Here is a 25,978-nt window from a genome sequence, read left to right as displayed (position 1 = left end):
CTGGGCTGTGTACATCTGCCATTCTGAGATCTCCCCTCTCTATCATTTTGAGGAGTCCCTTCGCCTTTCTGTTGTGATGGATCACATGTTTCTTAGACACATGTCCTCTTTTACTTGATTATTTTACACTCATTTTGGTGGAGTACTTCCTCCAGTAGCTGAAGGCTATGGGAGATAAATTTTTGATACCTTACATATTTTAGAATGTCTTTATTATCCCCTCACACTTAATTATTGCTGATGTAGAATTCTAGATAAAAATTTCTCTCAAAATTTTGAAGGTATTGCTCTCCATTTTCTTCTAGCTTCCAGTTTTGCTCTTGAGAAGTCTGATAACATTCTAATACCGTTCTTCATGTGTAACTGTTCCCCTCCTCCCAGTCTCTTAGATTCTTTTCTTTGTCCTTTATGTTGTGAAATTTCATGATGTACGTTAGTATGGATCTGTTTTCATTCATTGTGCTAGTCCTCAGTGATGCTTTATTTCTTTCTCTTCATTTTCTGTTTTCTTCTAGAACTAGAAGTTTCAACTGTGGGACTCCTAGACAAATTTTAATATTCTCTTCCATTTCCTATTTGTCTGCTTAACCCTTTGGAAAAATTCTTTTACTTTTGTTGTTGCCATGGTTTCACCTCCTTTTTCCTCCTATGTGCCTTGACCAGGAATGGAACCTGAAATCTTTTGGTGTATGAGATGACACTTCAACCAATTGAGCCACCACACGGCCAGGGCTTATTTTTTATTTTATCTTTATTAAGGTATTATATGTGTACATATCTTACCATTGTTATTTTTATTTTTTGAGAGTACATTTATTAAAGCTGGGGACTGTAAAACAAAGAAGGGCTTAGGCTGCCCACTGCTCTGCTTTCCAGGTTGCAAGTCCTGTCGGGGTTGCCGTTGGAGTTTAGGAGATGCACACCTGTGGAGGAAGAAGATGGGGACGAGGGGGGACGGGGGTGAGGTGCACCAGAAGGGAGATCATGCCTATTTTATCTTTTCTAACAAGCACATGTTCTTGTTTCAAGGTTACAGTATCTTTTTTTCTCAGGTTATAGCAGTGATGGGCTTGGTGTGTCAAACTTCGCCAAAAAACTGAGCATAACTCGGGTAGTGTGTCACTTTGAGGAAAAAACATTATTTTGCAAATGTTTCATCCTCAGGAGCAGCAAATGTTTCATCCTCGGCATGCGGCCGCCTCAGCTGCCGCGTGTCATCAGAAATGGCTACGCGTGTCAGTGCTGACACACGTGTCATAGGTTCGCCATCACTGTACTAGAGGATAGGTTTAGGTTTCCCTCTTACTGTGTAGACTTTTTCCTCCACTTTTCACTTGTCTTTAATATTGAAGCTTTCCTCAGATATTTGATGATGTATGGCTATCTGCTTTTTAAAAATATATATATTATTTATTTATTTTTTATTATATTTTATTGACTTTTTTACAGAGAGGAAGGGAGAGGGATAGAGAGTTAGAAACATCGATGAGAGAGAAACATGGATCAGCTGCCTCCTGCACACCTCCTACTGGGGATGTGCCCGCAACCAAGGTACATGCCCTTGACCAGAATCGAACCTGGGACCCTTCAGTCCCCAGGCCAACGCTCTATCCACTGAGTCAAACCGGTTAGGGCTATCTGCTTATTTTTTAAAATGGGGCATCAAAATATTAATGACAGTTCTTTAATCATAAGCGGCACTTGCTAACTGCAACCCTCGAACAAGCTTTGTGCCAATCTTGTTTTCAGGTTTGTCTTCACCTCCACTTTCAAAAGTACTTGATGGTAGCACATTTCCTGAATGTTGAGTGGTTTTTGTTGGAAATCAGTTTTCTTTTCACTGTTGGCTTAAGTTTTAGCTTTTTCAGGTGCTAAATCAGTTACCATGAGTACTGCATTCCAGCTTCTAAAATTGTTGTTGCCATGGTTTCACCTCCTGTCCTTTTTGTTTTTGTTAGTTTACACTCTTAAAAAAAGTGTTTTACTATCATTTAGTGGAGTTTCAGTTGGGAATGGCAAGTGTGTGTCTTCAGTTCACTGTTGGAAGGTCTTTCAATTTTTTTTTGTTATTTATTGAGGTGAAAATTACATAACATACAATTAACCACTTAAAAGTATACAATTAAGCCCAGTCAGTGTTGGTCAGTGGTGGAGTGTTGACCTAGGAAAAGAGGTCACCAGTTTGATTCTGGGTCTGGGCACATGCTTGTTGCGGGCTCAATCCCCAGTTGGGGGCGTGGAGGAGGAGGCAGCCAATCAGTGATTATCACTCATAATTAATGTTTCTCTCACTCTCTCTCTCTCTCCCTTCCTTTCTAAAATCAATAAAAAAAAAACACCAAAAAACCAAAAAGACCCCACTCATCACCATTAAGTTACCAACTATTACTAACCCCTCCTACTCCACCCCCTGTCCTCTGATGACTTCTAATCTGCTTTCTGTCTCTATGATTTTGACTATTTAGATACATCATATAAAAGGCAAAAGGCATCATACAATATGTGACCTTTTTTGTCTGGCTTCTTTCCCTTAGCATGGTGTTTTCCAGGTTCACCAGGTTGCAGCATCTGTCCATATTGTATATATGCACCATAATTTGCTTCCCCATCCATCTATTGATAGACATTTGGGTTGTTTCTACCTTTTAGCTATTATGGATAATGTTGCTATAAACATTTTAGTAGTTTTCTGTGATGAAATGTCTGCATTCTCTTGGGTGTATATGTACAGTAGAGGTGGAATTGCTGGGTCCTATGCTAATTATATGTTTAATATTTTGAGGCACTGTCAAACTATTTCGCTGCACCATTTTACTTTGTCACCACTAATGTATAAGGGTTGCTATTTCTCCACATCCTTACCAACTCTTATTTTCTGTGTGTGTGTGTATGTGTGTGTGTGTGTGTTTTAAATTAAAGCCATCCTAGTGGGTGTGAAATGGTATCTCTTTGTGGTTTGATTTGCATTTCCTTAATGACCAACCAGTGACGTTGAACATCATGTTATGTGCTATTCAAAATTCATATATCTTCTTTGGAGAAATGTCTATTTAAGTCCTTTTTCCATTTTTAAATTGAATTATCTTTTGTTGAACTGTAAGAGTTTTTTGTATATTCTGGTAATTATATATTAGATATGTGATTTGCAAATATTTTCTCCCATTTTTTGGGTTATCTTCACTTTCCTTTTTTTACATTGAATTTATTGTGGTGACACTGGTTAATAAAAATATACAGGTTTCAGGTGCACAATTCTACAACACATCATCTGTACATAGTATTGTGTGTTTATCACCCCAAGTCAGGTCTCCTCCATCACCATTTATACCACCTACTAGTGGCCAAGTACAGGGATTTGTGCACATTGAAAGGAAATTAATTAGAAGAAATATTTTAATATCGCTATTTGCCCTTCCTCTATAATAGAAATGTCAACCAAATTCACGATCGACAATGACAGATCAAAACACATGCGTGCAATTGGTGCCAGCAAGAACTTTCTATGTATTGTGCATGTGCGAGTCAACTTAGCCTTTTATAGATATAGAATAAATTTGCTTAATTAGACCTGCTTTCTGATGTAGCTAAACTTTTTCCAGCACAGTGAAGCACCCCAACTTCTCTTTCAGGTAATTGTCAGCAACACAGCAGTAAATATCAACACGAAGCAGATTATCATTGTAGATCACGCAGGGAGAACAAAGGGTAAAATATTTAACTATAGCAGTGTTTGACTATATTCTGTACAGTGAGAAAACCTGAAGTCATTTTCAAGGTTCACCATTTCTTCTGTTCAGTTGGGTCAAGTTTCTAAGCTTTCTAAATCTCCATTTTCCGGCAAATGAAAAGAAAATAGGATCCCATCAAGTCTCCTTTCTACATACTTCAGGACTTCTGTGAGGATCAAATGAGATGAGGCACGGGAAAATGCTTCACAGACATTTGGTTAAAGTGTAAAATGTTTCCACCTGGCTATAAAGCAAGTTGTGTTCCTGGGCTGAAGAAACTCCAAGGAGGCTAGTCATCGCTAGGGAGAGAAAGCTGGGCATTGCTACATGACGTCATTACCCGGTGCCCACAGTGACCGTTTCTGGGCTGGGCTGGGCTGGGCTGTGGACCACCATTTGTGCTATAGAGTCTTGGCAGCGTTGGCTGCGATTTGGTGGGCTGTTGCGCCAGGGTGGTGGTGGGGCCTATGTCCCACTTCAGGGAAGCCGAGTATTGCTTTGTGGGCACCAGGTCCACGGTGCTGTTTCTCTGTAAATGGGCAGTGCGCATCACGGCAGCTTCTGTGTTGAGCGCCTACCCCCTGGTGGTCCGTGTGTGTCATAGTGACAGGTTGGAGAGTCGGACACTTAGCATATTAGCCTTTTATATATACTAGAGGCCCAGTGCACAAATTTTGTGCACTCGAGGGGGGGTGTCCCTCAGCCTGGCCTGCGCCCTCTCACAGTCCGGGAGCCCTTGGGGGATGTCTGACTGATGACTTAGGCCCAATCCCCAAAGGGAGCGGGCCTAAGCCGGCAGTCGGACATCCTTAGTGCTGTCATGGAGGCAGGAGAGGCTCCTGCCACTGCTGCTGTGCTCGCTAGCCATGAGCCCGGCTTCTGGTGCACTGACCACCGGGGGCAGCTCCTGCATTGAGTGTCTGCCCCCTGGTGGTCAGTGTGCATCATAATAACCGGTCGTTTCACCGTTCAGTCAATTTGCATATTAGCCTTTTATTATATAGGATGAGAGGCCCAATGCACGAAATTTGTGCAAAGGGCTTAGCCCTCGCAGCCCTGGCTGCCTTGGCCGCCCCTCACAGTCTGGGCCAGCCCTTGCAGCCCCTCACAGCCTTGGCTGGCCCTCCCAGCCCCAGCTTCGTCCAGAAGGTTGTCTGGACGGTCGTTCGGCTATTTGGTCTAATTAGCATATTAGCTCTTTATTTTATATATATTATAGATAGATAGGTAGATAGATAGATAGATAGATAGATAGATACCCTCCTCCATCCACTTCATCCCCCACAATCACCACACTGTTGTCTGTCTTCACTTTCTTGATAGTACCATTTGATGCACAAACGTTTTTAATTTTTATGAAATCCATTTTATCTAGTTTTTATTTTGTTGCTCATGCTTTTAGTATCAAATCTAAGAATCCCATAGCCAAATCTGAGGTCATGAAGGTACATACCTATACTAGTATTTTCTTCTAAGAGTTTCATGATTTTTACCTCTTATATATAGCTCATTGGTCTATTTGGGGATACTTTTTATATAAAATATGAGATGGACAGGTTTAATTTCATTTTTTTGTATGTGGTTATCCAGTTGTCCCAGCATTGTTTGTTGAAGGGACTATTCTTTCCCCCATTGAGTTGTCTTAGCACTCTTGTGAAAAATAGTTGGCCATAGATGTTTGGGTTTATTTCTGGACTCTCAGTTCTGTTCCATTAGTCTATATATCAACCATTATATGCCAACACCACAGTTTTGATTACTGTAGCTTTGTAGTAAGTTTTTTTTTTTAAATATACATTTTATTGATTTTTTACGGAGATGAAGGGAGAGGGATAGAGAGTTAGAAACACCGATGAGAGAGAAACATCGATCAGCTGCCTCCTGCACACCTCCTACTGGGGATGTGCCCACAACCAAGGTACATGCCCTTGACCAGAATCGAACCTGGGACCTTTCAGTCCGCAGGCCGACGCTCTATCCACTAAGCCAAACCGGTTATGGCTGTAATAAGTTTTGAATTGTGAAGTGTGAGTTGTCTTTCTTTGTTGTTACTGTTTTCAATATTATTTTAGCTGTTTCGGGCCCCTTTCAGTTCCATATAAATTTGTGGATTGGTCTTTCCATTTCTGCAGAAAAACCCATAGAAATTTTAATAGGGATTGCATTGACTCTGCTTTGTGGAATATTGCAGTGTTAACAATATTAAGACTTCCAATTCATGAACAAGAGAAATCTTATTATTTATTTAGGTCTTTAATTTCTTTCAGCAATATTTTGTAGTTTTTAGTATACAAGCTTTTTACTTCCTTGGTTAAATTTATTCCTAAGTATTGTATTCTGTGGAGGCTATTGCAAATAGAATTGTTTTCTTAATTTCCTTTTTGGATTGTTCATTGTTAATGTGTAAAAGCACAATTGAATTTTATGTGTTTTATCTTCTACCCTGCAACTTTCCTGAATTCATTTATCAGCTTTGGTTGTGTTTTATGGATTATATGAGACTTTCTATATATAGAAGCATGTATCTGCAAATAGAAATAGTTTTATTTCTTTCTTCCTTAACAATGTGGATGTCTTTTATTTCTTCTTATTGCCTAATTGTTCTGGCTAGGACTTTCTAGTACATTATTGAAAGCTGCCATCTTCTTGTTCTTTATCTTAGGGGAAAGCTTTCAGTTTTTCACCATTAAGTATGATGTTAGCTGTGGGTTTTTCATTAATGCTGTTGATAATTTTAAGGACGTTCCTTTCTATTCCTAGTATAGGAATAGAGGTTTTTTTGTTTTGTTTTGTTTAAATCACAAAAGAGTGTTGAGTTCTGTCAAATATTTTTTTCGTGTCAATTCATATGATCATGTGTTTTCCCCCTTCTTTCTAGTAATGTGGAAATTTTTATATATTGAACCACTTTTTCATTCCTGGGATAAATTCTCTTTGGCCCTTTTAATGTGCTATTGGCCCTTTTAATATGCTGTGAAGTTAAAACTGTGTCACTACAATTTGTGTTCCAGGTAGTAGTGGGAAGCAGTATCTCCCACAGTTACTCAACTCTATACTTGTGTGAAAGTAACTGTAGACCATACATAAACAAATGAACATGGTGATGTTCCAATAAAACTTTATTTGTGGACCCAGAATTTGAATTTCACATCATTTTGTGTCATGGAACAGTATTATTTTAATCTTTTTTCAACTATTTGAAACCATCCTTAATTGTGTAAGAATAACAGGTAATAAGTTAGGTTTGGCCTGTGAGCTGTATTTTGCCAACCCCTGCTTTATTGTGTAAAACCATACATAGAAAACCTCTGTTGTCCAGATTACTTGCATGCTTGCATGAGGCCCCCTGGTGGCTAAAGGAACACATACCAAATAAATCTTGAGATGGTCAAATTTCTGAAGCACCACGAATTTGAAAAGTCTAGAGTTGGGAATCTGGGCCTAGGAATGTTTATCATAGTGAGATTATAATAGCTACTTAGGAAAAAGATGAAGCAGCATTCCCCCATATTTTGTATTTCGATATTTACAATGCTTTAGGACATCATTCTGATTCAGAATATGTTTGCTTCAGCTAAAGTTTATTTGGTGGAAGGGTATGGATTTCAGCATCAAACACTGAAATGACATTGGTACGATAATTACGTTTTAATGAAACTATAGTCTTTCAAGAATGACTTCCTTTCACCCTTCTTTTTTTACTCAAAGGGTTGAAGTTCAATAAATTAATAATTTTTGGTACTTTATCAAGTAACATTCTTAAATAAAACTTGATTTTTATGTTTTAACTGCAAGTGTGTGGTGGCAAAGAATTCAGTGACTGCTAAGAATTCAGAGTTGGGTGTTGTCCTCCTTTGAACTAAGGTGACACCATTTTTTAAAAATTGTGATAAAATATACATAACATAAAATTGACCAGCTTAACAGTTTTTTGTTTGTTTGTTTTTGTTATACTCACCAGAGGACATTTTCTCCATTATTTAGAGAGAGTGGAAGGGAGAGGGAGAGTTAGAGAGAGAGAAACATTGATGTGAGAGAGATATATCAATTGGTTGCCTCCCACATGCACCCCAACTGGGGCTGGGGATTGAACCTGCAGACCAGGTACATGCCCTTGACTGAGAATTGAACCTGAGACCCTTCAGTCTGCAGGCTGACGCTCTAACCATGGAGAAACACAGGCCAGGGCTCTCTCATCTATAATAATAAAAGCATAATATGCTAATTAGACCGGACAGCCGAATGACCTTCTGGACGACCTTCCTGATGAAGCCAGAGCTACGAGGGCCAAGCCCCTTGCACGAATTTCATGTATTGGGCCTCTAGTTTTCTTATAATAGTTCAGGCCCCATACCTGACTTCTCCCTTGCTCACATCCATTTCATTGGCAAGTTGTCAGCTCTACCTTAATAATAATAAAAAACACTTCATTTCTTACTGCTTTTCTGTTTTTACCAACCATCACCACCCAGGTCCTATGCTCTATTATTTTGTACTAGCATTCCCGTTGCAGGAAAAATCCTGCAATAGGATTTCCTGCTGCACTCTACCCCGCCTCCGCTCCTCCCTTGTTGCCCGCCCCACCTTCTCCGCCAGCCCGCCTGCTTTTCCCTTCGCCCCCAGCCCTGACTTCGCTCCTCACCCACTCCCCCCAGGCTTGCTTGCTTCTTCGAAGCTTTACTCACTTCTGCAGCTCTTGGCTTCTTTCGACGCTGTCCTGATATGCAAATTAGCCGCCATCTTTGTTGGGATGATTTGCATGCTCGTCCTGATTGGCTGGTGGGCGTGGCTTTGCTGGTGGGCGTGGCTTGGGTGTAGCAAAGGTGTGGTCAATTTGCATATTTGTCTATTATTAGATAGGATGTGGATTATTGCAATAGTCTTTTAAATGTATATCAGATCATGACATTCCTTTGCTTAGAACCCTACAGTGGGTTCTAATATAAACCATTCATTCTACTGGTTTATGAGGCCTTACTTGACTAGCTAGTGCCCCGCCCCCCCCTCATCCCCATCTCTTTTTTTAAAAAATACTTTATTGATTTCTTATAGAGAGGAAGGGAGAGGGATAGAGAGTTAGAAACATCAATGAGAAACATCGATCATCTGCCTCCTGTACACCTCCCCCCCACCTCCCCTGGGGATGTGCCCGCAACCAAGGTACATGTCTTGACCAGAATTGAACCCGGGACCCTTCATTCCGCAGGCCAACACTCTATCCACTGAGCTAAACCGGTCAGGGCCATCCCCATCTCTTACCATTCTAACCCCTCAATTTTATTCCCACACGCTTTCTTTTTTGTTTTTTAAATATATTTTTTATTGATTTTTAGAGAGAGGAAGGGAGAAGGATAGATAAATAGAAATATCAATGAGAGAGAAACATCGATCGACTGCCTCCTGTATGCCCTCTACTGGGGATCGAACCTGCAACCCAGGCATATGCCTCACGCATAATCGAACTGGTGACCTCTTTGTTCATTGGTCAGTGCTCAACTACTGAGCCACACTGGCTGGGCCCCACTGACTTTCTTGCTTTTTCTCACATACTCCAAAACTATTCCAGCCTCCATCTTTAGGCCTTTGCATACACTATTTCCTCTACCTGCAGTGTTCTTCCCCTAGATTTTGTATAGCTCAGTTCCAAATATCCTTTTTAAAAAATATATATATTTCATTGATTTTTTTACAGCGAGGAAGGGAGAGGGACAGAGAGTCAGAAACATCTATGAGAGAGAAACATCAATCAGCTGCCAAGGTACATGCCCTTGACCGGAATCAAACCTGGGACCCCTGAGTCCGCAGGCCGAAGCTCTATCCACTGAGCCAAACCGGTTAGGGCCCAAATATCCTTTTGATAGCTCCTCAAATATTGGAGAAAGAGCCTTTCCAGATTCCATATCTAAAATAACTTTCTCTCATTCTCTTACTTTCTTCACGTTACCCTATTTTATTTTTCCTTAAATCAGATGTCACCACCTGACATATGTTACTAGGATGTACGTTCTGTGAGGATGAGGACTTTGTTTTGTGTACTCTTGTACACAATCCTATTTTCAGTGTCAAGAACATAACAGCTATTAGGGGCTGCTAAAAAAATAACTATTAAGTAAATGGTCACATTGCTTCTTGTTTAGGACAAATACACATATATAGTTGAAGTGAATAGCACAAAGTTAGCACCCCAAAAAGTGGAATAATGTGGATATAGAAAGAAACTGATTTCTTGGTGATTTTGTTCAACTGATGAAATAACCAATTCTGGAGCTGTCCTACCTTTGGACCTCTTGTTATATTGGATAATAAGTAACCTCTCCCATCCCCCCTTTTCAGCTACTACTTTGAATTGGGTTTTCTGGTTCTTTGAAGCCTAGAAACACCACAGTTCATATAGAGCTATTTTACTACTAAATTTAAAAATAACATCTTGGTTGGAGAAACTGACGTAAGACTGATCTCTCTCTCCCTGCTAGTGCTCCTGTTTTCTTTCCCTCTCCCCACTTCCGCCTCCCCCTCTCCCTTTCTCCCCACTAGTGCTCCTGTTTCTTGCTGGCTCTGTGATCTGCACTTGGCATGCGCCTCTATACTCATTGGCCCTTGAAGCTGTATGGCCCATGGCCATGGGGACCCCACAGACAATGGACACAAGCTATAACCTAGTGAGATGCTGGATTGAACTGTGCAAATATGGAGCAGAAACTCTGGGCACTGGCTTTGATCTTAGCCCTGTTGAAGACAAAATGGGACCTTTTCCATGGCAGGACAGAGGGAGATGGGATCTTAGAAACTCGGGGGTTTAATTCCACAGAAATAAAGCTTTCCACAATGCCTCATCCTCCCATGGTGGCCTCAAGAAATTCTTATTCCCACGGCACCCCAAGAGCTCCACTTGCACCAGCAACAGGTGGGGACATGGAGAGCACCTCATCGATAACACCTTCCCCTTTTCACTCAGTCTCACAACTCCCCTCCCCTCTGGTAACTATCAGTCTCTTCTCTTGTCTATGAGTCTGTTTCAATTTTGTTTGCTTATTTTGTCCTTTAGATTCCACATATAAGTGAAATCATATGGTATTTGTCTTCCTCTTGTTTCGCTTAGTATAATACCCCCTAGGTCCATCCATTTTGTTGCAAATGATAAGACTTCATTCTTTTTTATGGCTGAGTAATATTCCATTGTATATATGTACTACAACTTCTTTTTAAAAAGAATAGTTTGTTGATTTTTTTTTAGAAAGGAAGGGAGAGGAAGAGAGTGAAAGAAACATCAATATAAGAGTGTAATGATCTGCTGACTCCTGCACACGCCCTACCTAGGATCAAGCCTGCAACCCAGTCTTGTGTCCTTGATTGGGAATTGAACCAGCAGCCTTTTGGTGCATGGGATGATGCCCAATCAACTGAGCCACACCGACCAGGGCTCTACTTGTCTTTTGATGGGCACTTGGGATGCTTCCTTATGTGATACTTGACTCTTGACATTTTACATGGCCTTGAAAATTGTTTAGAAGCTTTTTATAAAGCTCAATAAAATATAAAAGATGTCAAAAGACAGTGGTGAACACACAATACAATATACAGATGATATATTATAGAATTGTATACCTGAAACCTATATCATTTCATTAACCAATGTCAGTTAGCTCATTAAATTCAACAAGAAAGTAAGAAAAACATTGGAAGACAAAGTTGTATGTTTAACAGGCAAAACAAATCTAGACTGTTAGAAGTTAATATATAGTGTTATTTTTGGTGGAGAGGTGATGACTTAGAAGAGAGCCAAAAGGGAACTTCTGGGATGTTCATATTCCTTTTTTTTTTTTTTTTTTTAAAGGGGCTGTTACAGGGTGTGTCTGTTAGTGAAAATTTATCAAACTGAATACTTGTGTGCACTTTTATGTATGTATCTTGTACTTCAATAAAAGGTTAGAAAAAAACTTAAAGCAATGTTACTATCACAACTATATAAAACATATACCTATGTAGATCAAGACATGTATGAAAATGTTAACTGTTAGGTGATAGCATGTGTTTACAATTTTCTTTAATGATTTTCTTACAGTCAGATAAGTAAATTTTTAATTTTAAAAACATTTTAATTGGGATAAAATTTACATAATATGTTCTCTATTTTATAGCAGCTTTATTAAAATATAATTCATATACCATACAGTTCACCCATTTAAAATGTACAATTTAGCCCTAACCGGTTTGGCTCAGTAGATAGAGCGTCGGCCTGTGGACTGAAGGGTCCCAGGTTCGATTCCGGTCAAGGGCATGTACATTGCTTGCGGGCATATACCCAGTAGGGAGTGTGCAGGAGGCAGCTGATCGTTGTTTCTCTCTCATCGATGTTTCTAACTCTCTATCCTTCTCCCTTCCTCTCTGTAAAAAATCAATAAAATATATTTAAAAAAATAAAATGTACAATTCAGCGGTTTTTAGTATATTCACAGAATAGTGCAACCATCATCATAATCAATGTTAGAACATTTTCATTATTCCAGAAAGATACCCAATGCCCATTAGTAGTCACTCCCCATTTTTTTCCAAACCTCTTCTTTGTGGTTGTTTATTTTTTAAAATATATTTTTTAATTGATTTCAGAGAGAAGGGAGAGGAAGAGAGATAGAAACATCAATGATGAGAAAGAATCATTCATTGATCAGCTGCCTTCTGCATGCCCCCTACTGGGGATCGAGCCCACAACCTAGGCATGTGCCCTTGGCCGGAATTGAACCTGGGACCCTTCAGTCCACGGGCCGATGTTCTATCCACTGAGCTAAACGGGCTAGAGCGGTTGTTTAGCCTATCTAATAAATAGAGAATATGCTAATTGACCCTCACGCCATTGCAAATATGGCCGCACCCACAGCCAATAAGGAGGGAATATGCTAATTTACTGTCCCACCCTCAAAGATGGCAGCGCCCATAGCCAATAAGGAGGGAATATGCTAATTGACTGCCCCACCCTCAAAGATGGCGGAGTCCACAGCCAGTAAGGAAGGAATATGCTAATTGACTGCCATGCCCTCAAAGATGGTGGCACCCACAGTCACAAGATGGTGGTGCCCAGTCCCCTCAGCCCCGTCGGAGTCCCCCAGTCCCCTCAGCCCCCCAGCCACCCAGGGCCGACCCGAGGTGCAGGCAAGCCTCGGATGGCGGCTGTCCAGCCGCCCAGGGCCACCTTGAAGCTCAGGTAACCAGGGCCAGCTGAGGCTTGGGCTGTCGGCATTGGCAGCAGCAGAGGTGTGATGGGGCATCGCCTTCCCCTGATTGCCGGATCACCTCCTGCCCCTGAGGGCTCCCGGACTGTGATAGGGGGCAGGCTGGGCTGAGGGACCCCCCCCCTTCCAGTGCATGAGTTTTCATGCACTGGACCTCTAGTTTTTTAATAACTCTTTCCTCTAGCTTTTTATCCCAGTCAAATAGGGGTTTACTACTTTGGAGCTCTGACTTTCTATTTCTCTTGATTCATTAAGTATTGTGAGTAGTATACTTTTAAAAATTCAATTTAATATTTTAGAGTTAAAATAAAATATAGCATACCCATCTTAAATTTTAAAAAGGGGAAGACAGGGTAGTTGTCATGTATTGAGTTCTTACTGTTAGTTATTGTATTAGGTTGCTTGTCTTAAAAACAGTCCTGTGTGTTTCCAGTGATACTCTACTTACCTCATGTCAGTTTAATAGAAAAACAGCCTCAGAAATCTAGGACTTATGGAAATAGTTAAATAGTAGGATGCTGGCTAATCATAGCAACACCAGAAGTCTAAAGATGCGGGTACTAATGTAATAAAACAATGTGATCTTGAGTACTTTTGAGAAGAGGTGGTGCTTCACTCTGTTGTATCTGTGAACAGTTTTCCAATGATGATCTCTTTGGGAAAAGTGAAGGTATTCAACCAGTACCTTATACTAGGGCTTAGTACTTCTGCCTCTGTGAAAATGGATAATAATTACTTTTTCCTAAAAGTGACGTTGCAAAATATCCTTATTGCTACAAACACTCTCAGTAGGTAATTTGCCAGGAGCTGTTTAGTGTTAAATACTCCAGCAAGGGGTGCATTTAAAAAGTTCAGTCCTTGTTAGGATTGCTTTAACAATCAATCGTAAGTTAAAGCTCCAGTGAATTATTTTCTGGTTGAGATAAATGACCCAGTGGCATCACAGGACTTTCATAACCTGGTCTGCTAAGACCAAAGGTATGAATCTTGATGGTGTGACTGTGGAAGAAAAAGCTGTTACTGTTAATCATAAAAATTTCCTTAACACAAAGAAAAGTTATGAATTTTACTGCAAGGAAACTAAGGCCTTGGAGAGATTAAGTGATTTGATTAAGAGCTCACTGTTAATGGCACAGGTAGACTAGAGTCTTGATCTCCTGAGTTGCGTCCATAATCCTTTTCATGAATAAACTTAATGTGTATACCTTACAACTAAAAACCTTTCAAAGACTCAGTTTTATTCTTTACTCTGTTTTAGCCTAAGACTCCAGATGAGGCTGAATTTGTATGATTATATCATTCTATAATTCTATTAGTATTTTTTAGAATTATGAATATGATTTTTTTGTAAAGCATTTATTGTTTTCAGATAATGTTTTCTGATTCTCATTTTAGAAAGTATGGAAATAGAAAAACATTATATATATATATATCTATGGAAATAACCAGTACATTTGGTTAAACATACCACTCTTGACTTTTAGAGAGAAAGGAAGGGAGAAAGAGAAACATCTATGTGAAAGTGAAACATCTATTGGCTGCCGCCTGCACACCCCTACAGGGGATTGAGGCCAAAACCCAGGCATATGCCCTGACCCGGAATCCAACCAGTGACCTTTTGGTCCATGAGATGACACTCAACCAACTGAGCTACATCAGCTAGGTCCACACACCACTCTTTTTTCAAAAATATATATTTTATTGATTCTTTACAGAGAGGAAGGGAGAGGGATAGAAAGTTAGAAACATCGATGAGAGAGAAACATTGATCAGCTGCCTCCTGCACACACCCTACTGGGTATGTGCCCGCAACCAAGTTACATACCCTTGACCGGAATCGAACCTGGGACCCTTGAGTCCGCAGGCTGACGCTCTGTCCACTGAGCCAAACCGGCTAGGGCCACACACCGCTCTTAATGGAGCTAATGTACTCCTATGTCCCCCTTTTTTCTCTCAAGATTATTATTATTTACTTTCTCATCTAGTAATTTATACATCTAAGTTTTCTAATTTCTTGTTTTGTTGATTTTTTTTTTTTTGCTTCCCTTTCATAGATCTTGAACCAGATGATTGTGCATCCATTTACATCTTTAATGTAGATCCACCTCCATCTACTTTAAACTCACCACTTTGCTTACCACATCATGGATTACCGTCTCACCCTTCTGTTTTGTCATCATCGTTTCAGCTCCAAGGTCACAAAAACTATGAAGGAACTTGTGAGATTCCAGAATCTAAATACAGCCCATTAGGTGGTCCCAAACCCTTTGAGTGCCCAAGTATTCAAATCACATCCATCTCTCCTAATTGTCATCAAGAAGTAGATGCTCATGAAGATGACCTACACATAAATGACCCAGAAAAGGAATATTTGGAAAGACCTTCTAGAGATCATCTCTATCTTCCTCTTGAGCCATCTTACCGGGAGTCTTCCCTTAGTCCTAGTCCTGCCAGCAGCATCTCTTCTAGAAGCTGGTTCTCAGATGCATCTTCTTGTGAATCTCTTTCACATATTTATGATGATGTGGATTCAGAATTGAATGAAGCTGCTGCCCGATTTACTCTTGGATCCCCTCTGACTTCTCCTGGTGGCTCTCCAGGGGGCTGTCCTGGAGAAGAATCCTGGCATCAACAATATGGACTTGGACACTCACTGTCACCCAGGCAATCTCCTTGCCACTCTCCTAGATCTAGTATCACTGATGAGAATTGGCTGAGCCCCAGGCCAGCCTCAGGGCCCTCATCAAGGCCTACTTCCCCCTGTGGGAAACGGCGACACTCTAGTGCTGAGGTTTGTTATGCTGGGTCCCTTTCACCCCATCACTCACCTGTTCCTTCTCCTGGTCACTCCCCCAGGGGAAGTGTAACAGAAGATACCTGGCTCAATGCTTCTGTCCAGGGTGGATCAGGCCTTGGTCCAGCACTTCTTCCACCATTTCAGTACTATGTAGAGACTGATATCCCTCTAAAAACAAGGAAGACTTCAGAAGATCAAGCTACTGTACTACCAGGAAACTTAGAGCTCTGTTCAGATGACCAAGGGAATTTATCACCATCCCGGGAGACTTCAATAGATGATGGCATTGGATCTCAGTATCCTTTAAAGAAAGATTCATCTGGTGACCACTTTCTTTCAGTTCCTTCACCCTTTACCTGGAGCAAACCCAAGCCTGGCCACACCCCTATATTTCGGTGAGTTGATGAAATGGTTGCCTGTCATTCATACTTATGGATTATTGGTGGCATGTAAACTACATTATCTATATGGAATGGTTTGACCATTTTTTCTTCTCTTTTATGTTTTTTGTTTCTTCCAGACAAATAACTTAAAGTCTGCATTTATTTTCTTTTGAGTCTTAAAAGTATCTTTAGATAGGCTAAAGTTATAATTTTAAAGTGTGTAGATAATGAATTGTAGATAACAAATTACATTTAAGAATCCCTAGGAGGAATTTTCTTTTTTAATTTATTGATTTTTAGAAAGAGAGAAGAAGAGGGGAGAGAGGGAGAGACAGAAACAGAGAGAAAGAGAGAGAGAGAGAGACATGGTTTGTTGTTTCACTTATTTATGCATTTATTGGTTGTTTCTTGTATGTGCCCTGAACAGGGATCGAATCTGCAACCTTGGCCATATTGGGACAACGCTCTAACCAACTGAGCTACCAGGCCAGAGCTAGAAGGAATTTTCTTACCTAAAAAAGGTTTTTGTAAAAGATGGATTATAGTATGAATTAAGTTACTAGTAAAATTAATTGGGAATAAGCTTTTTATATTTTTAAGAGTTCAATATAAAAATGAAATTTGCCTTTTCATATTTGTGGCAAGTGGTTTTTTTACCCTAATTTTTATCTTTTAACTTCATAAATTTGTGATTTTTTTTCACTGTGTAGAGGAATTTTAAAATTTTATGTATTCAAATTTATGGCTTTTGAGTTTTGTGTTATATTTGAAAGCCTTACTCCACTCTAAAATAATTTAAAGATAGATAAAAATCTAATTTTCACATGTTTCTAATAGTTGTTATATGTATAATAAATGCATGTAACATAATATATATTTATATTGTAAATATTTATAGTGTTTGTACTATATATTGTATTTGTAAATTTTATATGTATATATTTAAATAGACTCTTGAGTCCAGCTAAGGACCAAAGAATAGTGTAATGACTTTATTTTCCAAATGGCTAATCAGTCATAACAATACCACTTATAGGATCTTTCTAATATAATTGATTAGAAAAGACAACTTTACCATGTATTAAATCACCACATAGAGTTGGGTTTGTTTACTTTGTTCAAAAAGCTTTTTCATTGGTATGAATGTTTATGTATCCAGATCTTTAGAAAAATAATGTAAAATTATAGTTCTGAAGATACCTTTGAGATTATCACTCTGCTTCTGAAAATAATCTTCATCTTATTAGGCGTTTGTTTAAGTCTGTAGAACAACTGCAGAAACTAAATGAGAGTAATAAAAATTAATACTGTTGAGTTACACAGTACCCCATAAAGCTAGACTGAGGACAGTCAAGAATCAATGAAATAATTTAGAAATTTACAGTAGGAATAATAGCATTTTAGAAGGTAGAAGAGACCTTAAAAGTCCCATACCAATCATTGAGAAGATATTACTTTTAAAAAATATATACACTGAGTGGCCAGATTATTATGATCTCTGAATGCATAATAATCTGGCCACTCAGTGTATATTCTATATAATAAAAGGCTAATATGCAAATTGTCCCCTGGACCAGGAGTTCTGCCAGCAGGCAGGCCGGCCAACCTCCCATGTCCCCTCTCCCTGGCCAGGCTGGCTGGACCCCACCCATGCACGAATTCATGCACCGGGCCTCTAATACACACACACACACACACACACACACACACACACACACACACACACACACACACACACTGAGTGGCCTGATTATTATGCGTTCAGAGATCATAATCTGGCCACTCAGTATATTTAAGAGAGCATGGGAGAAGAAGAGAGAGATAGAAACATCAATGATGAGAGAGAGTCATTGATCGGCTGCCTCCTGCAACCCCAAACTGGAGATCGAGCCTGCAGCCCAGACATGTGCCTGACTGGGAATCAAACCATGACCTCCTGGTTCATAGGTCACGCCAGCCGGGCGAGAAGATATTACTTTAATACAAATCATTCTGGCTTTGGGTTCATTAACATTTGACCTAGAGCTATATAAGTTGTTTCTTTTCCGATTCTGTATTTTCAATGTTAGTATATCTAAATGAACCTGTAGCCCTTTAAGCTGTTGAAATTATCTTACTGATCATTTGAGATGCTGCAGTGATAGGCCTTATATTTTTAAAGCCAGGTACATACTAAAATTAAAATTTTACCTCAAACTGCAGTACATTGCTAACTATAGTCAATATTTCAGAGAGACAGGGTAAAGAGCAATAGGAAGGAAAGGGGGGAGCCACATGTATAGTAGACTGACTTTTATAGCCTGACACCAGGGAGGGGGACATATATCCTGAGACACAGGGGCCTCTGGATCCTTGGAGAGATACTGATACATATACAGAGATGTGCATCTTTTTTTAAGAAATCAAATTATTACTATTTTGATGGTTTTTGTACTTATGCACACACAGTTGAGAAAGTTATAGATTTATAAATGTTAGACTTTGTCCTTTTTTAAAAAATACAGGAAACTAAAGATGATAAAATCAATTTTATTCTTCAGGTTAAGAAGTGATCATTAAATCCATTATTTCTTAAACACCCACCATATAGGATGGTGTAACTTATTAAGTGAAGCTTTACTTGGGAATACTTTGTTTCTAAGACCACAGGAAGAAGTGTTGGTGCTGACAATAAGTGATTTGAATCATTGCTTGGCAATAATAGCATGGTGAAATGCGTCTTTCTGTGTTTTGTTTATAGCACATCTTCATTACCTCCACTAGACTGGCCTTTACCTACTCATTTTGGACAATGTGAACTGAAAATAGAAGTGCAACCTAAAACTCATCATCGAGCCCATTATGAAACTGAAGGTAGCCGAGGAGCAGTAAAAGCATCTACTGGTGGACACCCTGTTGTGAAGGTATACAAACACCATACATCTGTTAATGATGGAGTCTATTCAGTTAGGTACTACTGAGAGAGAAAATTCAAAATTAGAAAGCCTCTTTTGAGGTTTTATGTCCTTGTTGATATGGCAGCACTTCCACATTGAGGGTTTTTTTTTGTGTTTTATTTTTGCTAGGCTAAAAGATATTCCTCCTGGATCGACTCTGCACCTGGGGAAACTCTAGGGAAAAAATTATTTTTAAAGAAATATTATTTATTACAGCAATTTAGAAAATCAAATGAAAAAAAATCACCAGTCTACTACTAGTTATTTTTGTGTATTTTCCCCATTCCTCCTCCATATCTATTTATGTAGTTTCATTAGCTATTTTTATTTATTTATTTTTGTTGTTGAGAGTACTATAGATGTCCCCTATTTTCCCCCCTTTACCTTCCTCCACCTGGCTCCTATCCCACCCCAGGCCGTCACTGCACTATTGTCTGTGTCCATGAGTTATGCAAGTGATGATATTTTATATGATATTGTTATGTGTGCATTTTCACTTTGAAGCAGTTTATAGTATGGAAATTTAATTTTGTATTTTTAGTATCCCTACAATGTGTTGTCATGATTCTAATATATTGGAATCCCTTCCCCTTAAGTAATTTAATAGAACTGATAATAGAACTACTCTTATTGAAGCTGCTCTAGTCTGTCCTATAGTGTCCTTCAGGCTTTAACCCCCAGCTTTAGTTAAATTAAGCAGGCACAGACCTTTGCTATGGAAACGATACAGAAACATAACAAACATTACTTTCTTTTATGAAGCAGAGGGTGGCCTGAAGAGAAGTATACTGATACTAGAAGAATGTTTTTAGAGAGTAGTGTTAATATTAACAAGAATTTGTTTACTGCCTGTAACATAATGCTCCTCTGAAAATGGGATGGGATGATAGTCTAACTTATTTCATGTTCTTTTAAAATTCCCAAGATGCAAATGAGAAGCCCTATTTTTCTTATGCAATAGTATGTACACTTGGAGCAGATGTTGGCCAAAATATATGTTATGAAATGTATTCCCTTTGAAATTTTATATGCATAATTACCTTCTCCTACTACTGGTTCATTTTACTATCCAAGTATAAAAGACAAGTGGCTTATGTCTTTACCAAGCAGGCATTAATGTGAGTCATCTAATATGACTAGGATACTTTGGTATATAGTACTTACTGGTACGTTATGTGATATTTGGGTAACTTAATAGATAGCAATAAAATTTTTTATTTGTGTTCTTTATTTTAGATGTAACTACTTCATTTTGAACACCTACTTTAGTGGCTATAATTCTTATTTAAATAGTTCTATTGGCTAACCTCATGAGTTACTTTGCTCCAACTAGTTGTACTCCTATTCCAAAATTCGTTCATTCAACAATGATTGAATGCCTATAATGTGGTAGGTACTACATACTAGGCTCTGGAGATGACAGGATGGATATTGTCCCCTTCACAGTACTTAAGGGCAAGTGGTAAAATTATTGGTATTTCTTTTTCTACTAGATAAACAGTTGGTTCCATAGAATAATTTGTCCAATTTAGGATTAAATAAGAAAGAGTAAGAAAAAGCAGATAGGGCAGAAAGGAGTGGATAATCATATATTAGCCATCAGTTTAGGGTAGTTCCCTGATCTTTCTTAACTTTAGATACTTCATCTATAAACTGGAAAAAATGACATATACTCCATTGGAGTTTTAGGGTTAAATGAATAATTTAGTTAAAACAGCATATCACTCCTTTCTACCTTCACCTTTTCACCTCTTTAGAATTGTGGATAAATCTCATTCTGCTTTGTCACTTATACATCTGCCTCCATACAAACCAAAAGAGAAAAATGGCTGAAGTTAACTTGTGTGCATATGCATACATATTCCCACGCTCTTGCCATTTCTTCTTTAGTTATTGACTTATTTATACTTTATTTTGTATTGTTTCTTTATGGAATACTAGAGGCCCGGTGCATGAAAATTCCTGCACTGGAGGGGGGGCCCTCAGCTCAGCCTGCCCCCTCTCACAGGGTGGGAGGCGACCGGCGATCAGGGGAAGGCGATGCCCCATCACACCTCTGCTGCTGCCACTGCTAGCAGTGCAAGCCTAGGCTGGCCCTGGTTACCTGAGCCTCGGGGCGGCCCTGGGCAGCTGGGCAGCCGCCATCTGAGGCTTGCCTGTGCCTTGGGCCAGCCCTGGGGGACTGGGGGGCTGAGGGGACTGGGGGACTCCAGAGGCCTTGCCGCGCACCTGCTGCCCCGGAGGGGGTGAGGGGACTGGGCGCTGCCATCTAGTGGCTGTGGGCACTGCCATCTTTGAGGGCGTGGCAGTCAATTAGCATATTCCCTCGTTATTGGCTGTTGGCGCCACCATCTTTGTGATGGCGTGAGGATCAGTTAGCATATTCCCTCTTTTTAGATAGGATTTTCCATTTAATTAAAACTTTAATATTTATTAACTTACACCAAAATATATATAAAGAAATTACAACAGAAAATATTGATAGATTTCTTGACCATATAAACATTTATAGAAAACTGTAACTTCCAGTTAAATATAGTAGGTTGAACACATGTTTATCTTTATTAGATAGTAGAGGCCTGGTGCATGAGTATGGTCCCTAGGCCTGGCTGGTGATTAGGGCCAATTGGAGCCATCCAGCTGCCAGCAGGGGCTTTCCTTCATTCTGCTCCGCCCCTTGGTGGTGAGTGCATGTCATAGCGAGCGATTGAACTCCCTGTCTCCCAGTCAAACTCCCTTGGGGACACTTTGCATATTAGCCTTTTATATATATATTTATATATATAGATAGATAGATTATATAACTGCATCTTTTAAAAAATATATATTGTTATTGATTTCAGAGAGGAAGGGAGAGGGAGAGATAGAAACATCAATGAGTAGAGAGAATCATTGATCACTGCCTCCTGTATGCCTCCTACTGGGGATCAAGTCTGAAACCCCTGACATGTGCCCTGACCTGGAATTTAACTGGTGACCTCTTGGTTTATGGGTCAGTGCTCAACCACTGAGCAATACCAGCTGGGCTCAATAAACTATTCTTTAAAAAAAAAAATCTGCCTTTCAGGGTCTTCACTAACTTTTTTTGTTGTTGTTAATCCTCACCACTCACCAAGGATATTTTTTCCATTGATTTTTAGAGGGGGGGAGGAGAGAGAGACATCAATGTGAGAGAGACACATCGATTGGTTGCCTCCCACATGCAACCCAGGTATGTGTCCTTGACTGGAATGGAACCCTTGTCACGGGTGCGAGGGCCTATGCTCTAACCATTGAACTACACCAGCCAGGGTTCACTAACTTCTTTTTTTTTTTTTTTTTTAATATATTTTATTGATTTTTTACAGAGTGGAAGTGAGAGGGATAGAGAGTTAGAAACATCGATGAGAGAGAAACATCGATCAGCTGCCTCCTGCACACCCCCTACTGGGGATGTGCCCGCAACCAAGGTACATGCCCTTGACCGGAATCAAACCTGGGACCTTTCAGTCCGCAGGCCGATGCTCTATCCACTGAGCCAAACCGGCTTCGGCTCACTAACTTCTTAAAGTTTAATACATGCTACTTTGTTCTTTATTAAGTGTCACCTATATAATACTGGCTGAAGCAATAACATTCACTGTGGATATTTCCATAATTGATCCTCAGTAAAAAGAGGGAAGGGGTAGAGTGGTGACCAAGAAAAGTTTTTGCCTTTTTGGAACTTACATGGTACTGAGGAAGACAGATAATAAACAAATGTATAATATACTTTTTAAGTGATCAGTTACTATAAAAAATAGTAAACAGGATAAGGGGATAGAGATGTGGCATTTTAGACAGGGTGGTCTTCTCTGAGGAGCTGACCTTTGAGTACAGAGCTGAAGGAGTAAGGTAATATGAAGAAGAGAGGGAAGAATATTTCAGAGGAATAAAATATTAAGTGTGAAGGCCCTGAGGTTAGGAATGAGCCTGGGGAGTTCATGTAATAAGACCACAATGGCCAGAGCAGTGTGTGGAAGCAATAGAGAGTAGAAGGTAAGGCAACAAGTTAGCCAGGGCCTAAATCATATAGGCCTTGTAAATCATCATAGGGCATTTGAATTTAGTTCTATGTGGAAAGAAGCCACCTGATAGTTCTGAGCAGGGGCTTGAAATTTTTCGGTTAATATAAGTTTGTTTTGGCTCCTGGACAGAGAATAGGCTGTAGGGGAGCAAAAGTAAAAACGGAGAGCACTTATAAGGCTATTGCAATGGTCCAGGCTTTAATTGCTTCTCTATAAATGTTACAGGACTGAAAACCATCCCGGGTAAATTATATTATCTGATAATAGGCAAAAGTCTTCATGTCCTTTCCTGGGTAGCAGAGGATACATCAATAAATTATGATGTTGCTCAGTTATAAACTCCACTCTAAAGCCAGGGATGGGCCAGCAGTGAAGGAGTAAAGCATTCATCTGAAGGACCACATAATAGGAAAAAAACACCTCGTTATTCACACTTGAAACTCTGATTGATTCCATACTTAGAATCATGAATGCAGATCAAGAGCTAATTGTTTATCACTAACTACATGCCAGACACTGTACTAGGCACTCTATATTTTTATCACATATTGGGATATTTTCTAAACCATAATACAAAAACAGAAGATAATTTTCTTTTTCTTTGGAGAAGAGAATTTTTTTTTAAAGGTTATTAGGGAGCTCATAAAATATCAGGCTTGGAAGCTACATATCCTGGAACACTGTCCACCCACCTACGCAGTATTGCTATAGTGAAAATATCACTGACACTGTGATTTGACCACAACTTGTACTGACAGTGCTTGGGGCTGGGCACCAGATACTCCACCTAAGTACTGCCTTGAAAAGCTGAATACCTCCTCCACTATGCTTACTGAAAAATAGACTTTATACAAGCCATATTTTATGTTGTTCCCTTTCCGGTTTAATGGATTAAACAGCTACCGAGAAAAATCTTTCTCCTAGAAGCACTTGGGGTCAAAAATAGGAGTGGTGAGAGATCTCTCTGAAGCTTCTAAGACCTCCACCAAGTGCAAGGAAGCTGCCATCTCAAAGCAGAGGAATCAGACTAAAGCTGCAATAAAGCCCAGCAAAAGCTTAAGACGGTGATCTGACAAAATAAATAGCATGCTGCCCTGGGCTCAGTGGTTAGAGCATTGCCCCATGCACTCAAGGGTCATGGGTTCAATTCCTGGTCAAAGGCATGTACCTGGGTTGCAGGTTCGATCCTGGCCCAGGTCAGGACACATACAGGAGGCAACCAATTGCTGTGTGTCTCTCCCATCGATGTTTCTTCTCCCTCCCTCCCTTCCACTCTCTGAAAATCAATGGAAAAAATATCCTCAGGTGAGGATTAACAACAACAAAAATTTGAAAATGGAACTGCCTTATGAACCATCGATTCCACTTCTGGGAATATATCCAAAGTCCATAAACCTAATTCGTAAGAATATATGCACCCCTATGTTCATTGCAGAGTTATTTACAAGTAGGGACCCAGTGCACGAATTCATGCACCAAGGAACTGTGGGCCACGAGGCTGCAGTGGGCACAGGGGCGGGTCTCAGCCCATCCTCTGTGCCCCCGCCCAGCCCCTCCCGCTGCAGCCCCGGTCCCCTCTCTGCTGGCCGGCAGCCCCACTCCTGCTGCCGCCGCTTCCACGTGCTGATGGCGCTGGCCCCACTTGTACCTGCTGACAGCGTGGAGCAATTGGGGCCGGCGCCAGCAGTGAGTGTGAGTGGGGCCTGTGCCGGCAGCAGGTGCAAGTGGTGGTTGCCAGCCCCAATCACCCCTCAGGGCTTCTCCACCTCCCCCTGCTCCTGAGGGGCAATCAGGGCTGGCAGCCACTGCTCGCACCCGCTGACAGCACCGAGCGATTGGGGCTGGCGCCAGGCACTGGCAGTGGGTTCAAGTGGCAGCTCTGATGCTGGCAGTGGGTGTGAGCAGGGCTGGTGCTGGCAGCAGGTGTGAGTGACGGGCGGGACTGTGGCCCACAGGAGCAAAGAATTTTTTTAAAAAACATTTTATTGATTTTTTACAGTAGAGGAAGGGAGAGGGATAGAGGGTTGGAAACATCAATCAGCTGCCTCCTGCACACCTCCTACTGGGGGTGTGCCTGCAAGCAAGGTATATGCCCTTGACCGGAATCGAACCTGGGACTTTTCAGTCTGCAGGCTGACGCTCTATCCACTGAGCCGAACTAGTTAGGGTGGAGCAAAGAATTTTCAGTAACCATCAGAGGCTTGCCCTGATGACAACAACTGACACTCCGCCTTGGTCTGGTGCCCCAGCTCACCTGCTCCACCATCCCTCCATGGCCAATGCCCGCCATGTTTCACGCGCGCCCCCTGGTGGTCAGCACATGTCATAGTGACTCGTTGTTTGGTTGTTCTGCCATTCAGTATATTTGCATATTAGGGTTTTGTGTGTGTGTGTATATATATATATATACACACACACACACACACACACATATATACACATATATATATATATATATATATATGTATATATATATATATAGACTAGAGGCCTGGTGCATGAAATTTGTGCACTCGGGTGGGGGGGTCCCTCAGCCCGGCCTGTGCCCTCTCGCAGTCCAGGAGCCCTTGTGGGATGTCCAACTGATGGCTTAGGCCCGCTCCCCATCAGTCGGATATCCTTAATGCTGCTGCAGAGGCGGGAGAGACTCCTGTCTTGGCAGTAGCGCTTGTTGCCAGCCATGAGCCCTGCTTCTGGGTGAGCAGCACTCCCCCTGTGGGAGCACACTGACCACCAGGGGGAAGCTCCTACATTGAGCATCTGCCCCCTGGTGGTCAGTGCACGTCATAGCAACCAGTCGTTCTGCCTTTTGGTCAATTTGCGTATTAGCCTTTTATTATGTAGGAAGATAGCCAAGATTT

The 25,978-nt window shown here is 40.5% G+C and overlaps 1 protein-coding gene and 1 non-coding gene across 4 annotated transcripts in view; one reads left to right on the top strand and one right to left on the bottom strand.

Annotated features, from left to right (window-relative positions):
• The window catches only part of NFATC3 (nuclear factor of activated T cells 3), a 103,924-nt gene that overhangs the window by 24,472 nt on the left and 53,474 nt on the right, over positions 1-25,978 (top strand). For all 3 annotated transcript variants that reach the window (XM_008139940.3, XM_054710992.1, XM_054710993.1), the window contains exons 2-3: positions 15,010-16,147; positions 18,876-19,038. In XM_008139940.3, the coding sequence (XP_008138162.2) occupies positions 15,010-16,147; positions 18,876-19,038 (1,301 nt within the window). The remainder of the gene's footprint in view (positions 1-15,009; positions 16,148-18,875; positions 19,039-25,978) is intronic.
• On the bottom strand, positions 16,551-16,624 carry TRNAI-AAU (transfer RNA isoleucine (anticodon AAU)). Its single transcript has one exon. It is a non-coding gene; the product is annotated as a tRNA-Ile (tRNA).

Source organism: Eptesicus fuscus, chromosome 21 (genome assembly GCF_027574615.1).
Source record: "Eptesicus fuscus isolate TK198812 chromosome 21, DD_ASM_mEF_20220401, whole genome shotgun sequence".
Classification (NCBI taxonomy): Eukaryota; Metazoa; Chordata; class Mammalia; order Chiroptera; family Vespertilionidae; genus Eptesicus; species Eptesicus fuscus.
The sequence above is the reverse complement of the archived record's forward strand: the minus strand, read 5'-3'. Positions and strand labels throughout refer to the sequence as shown.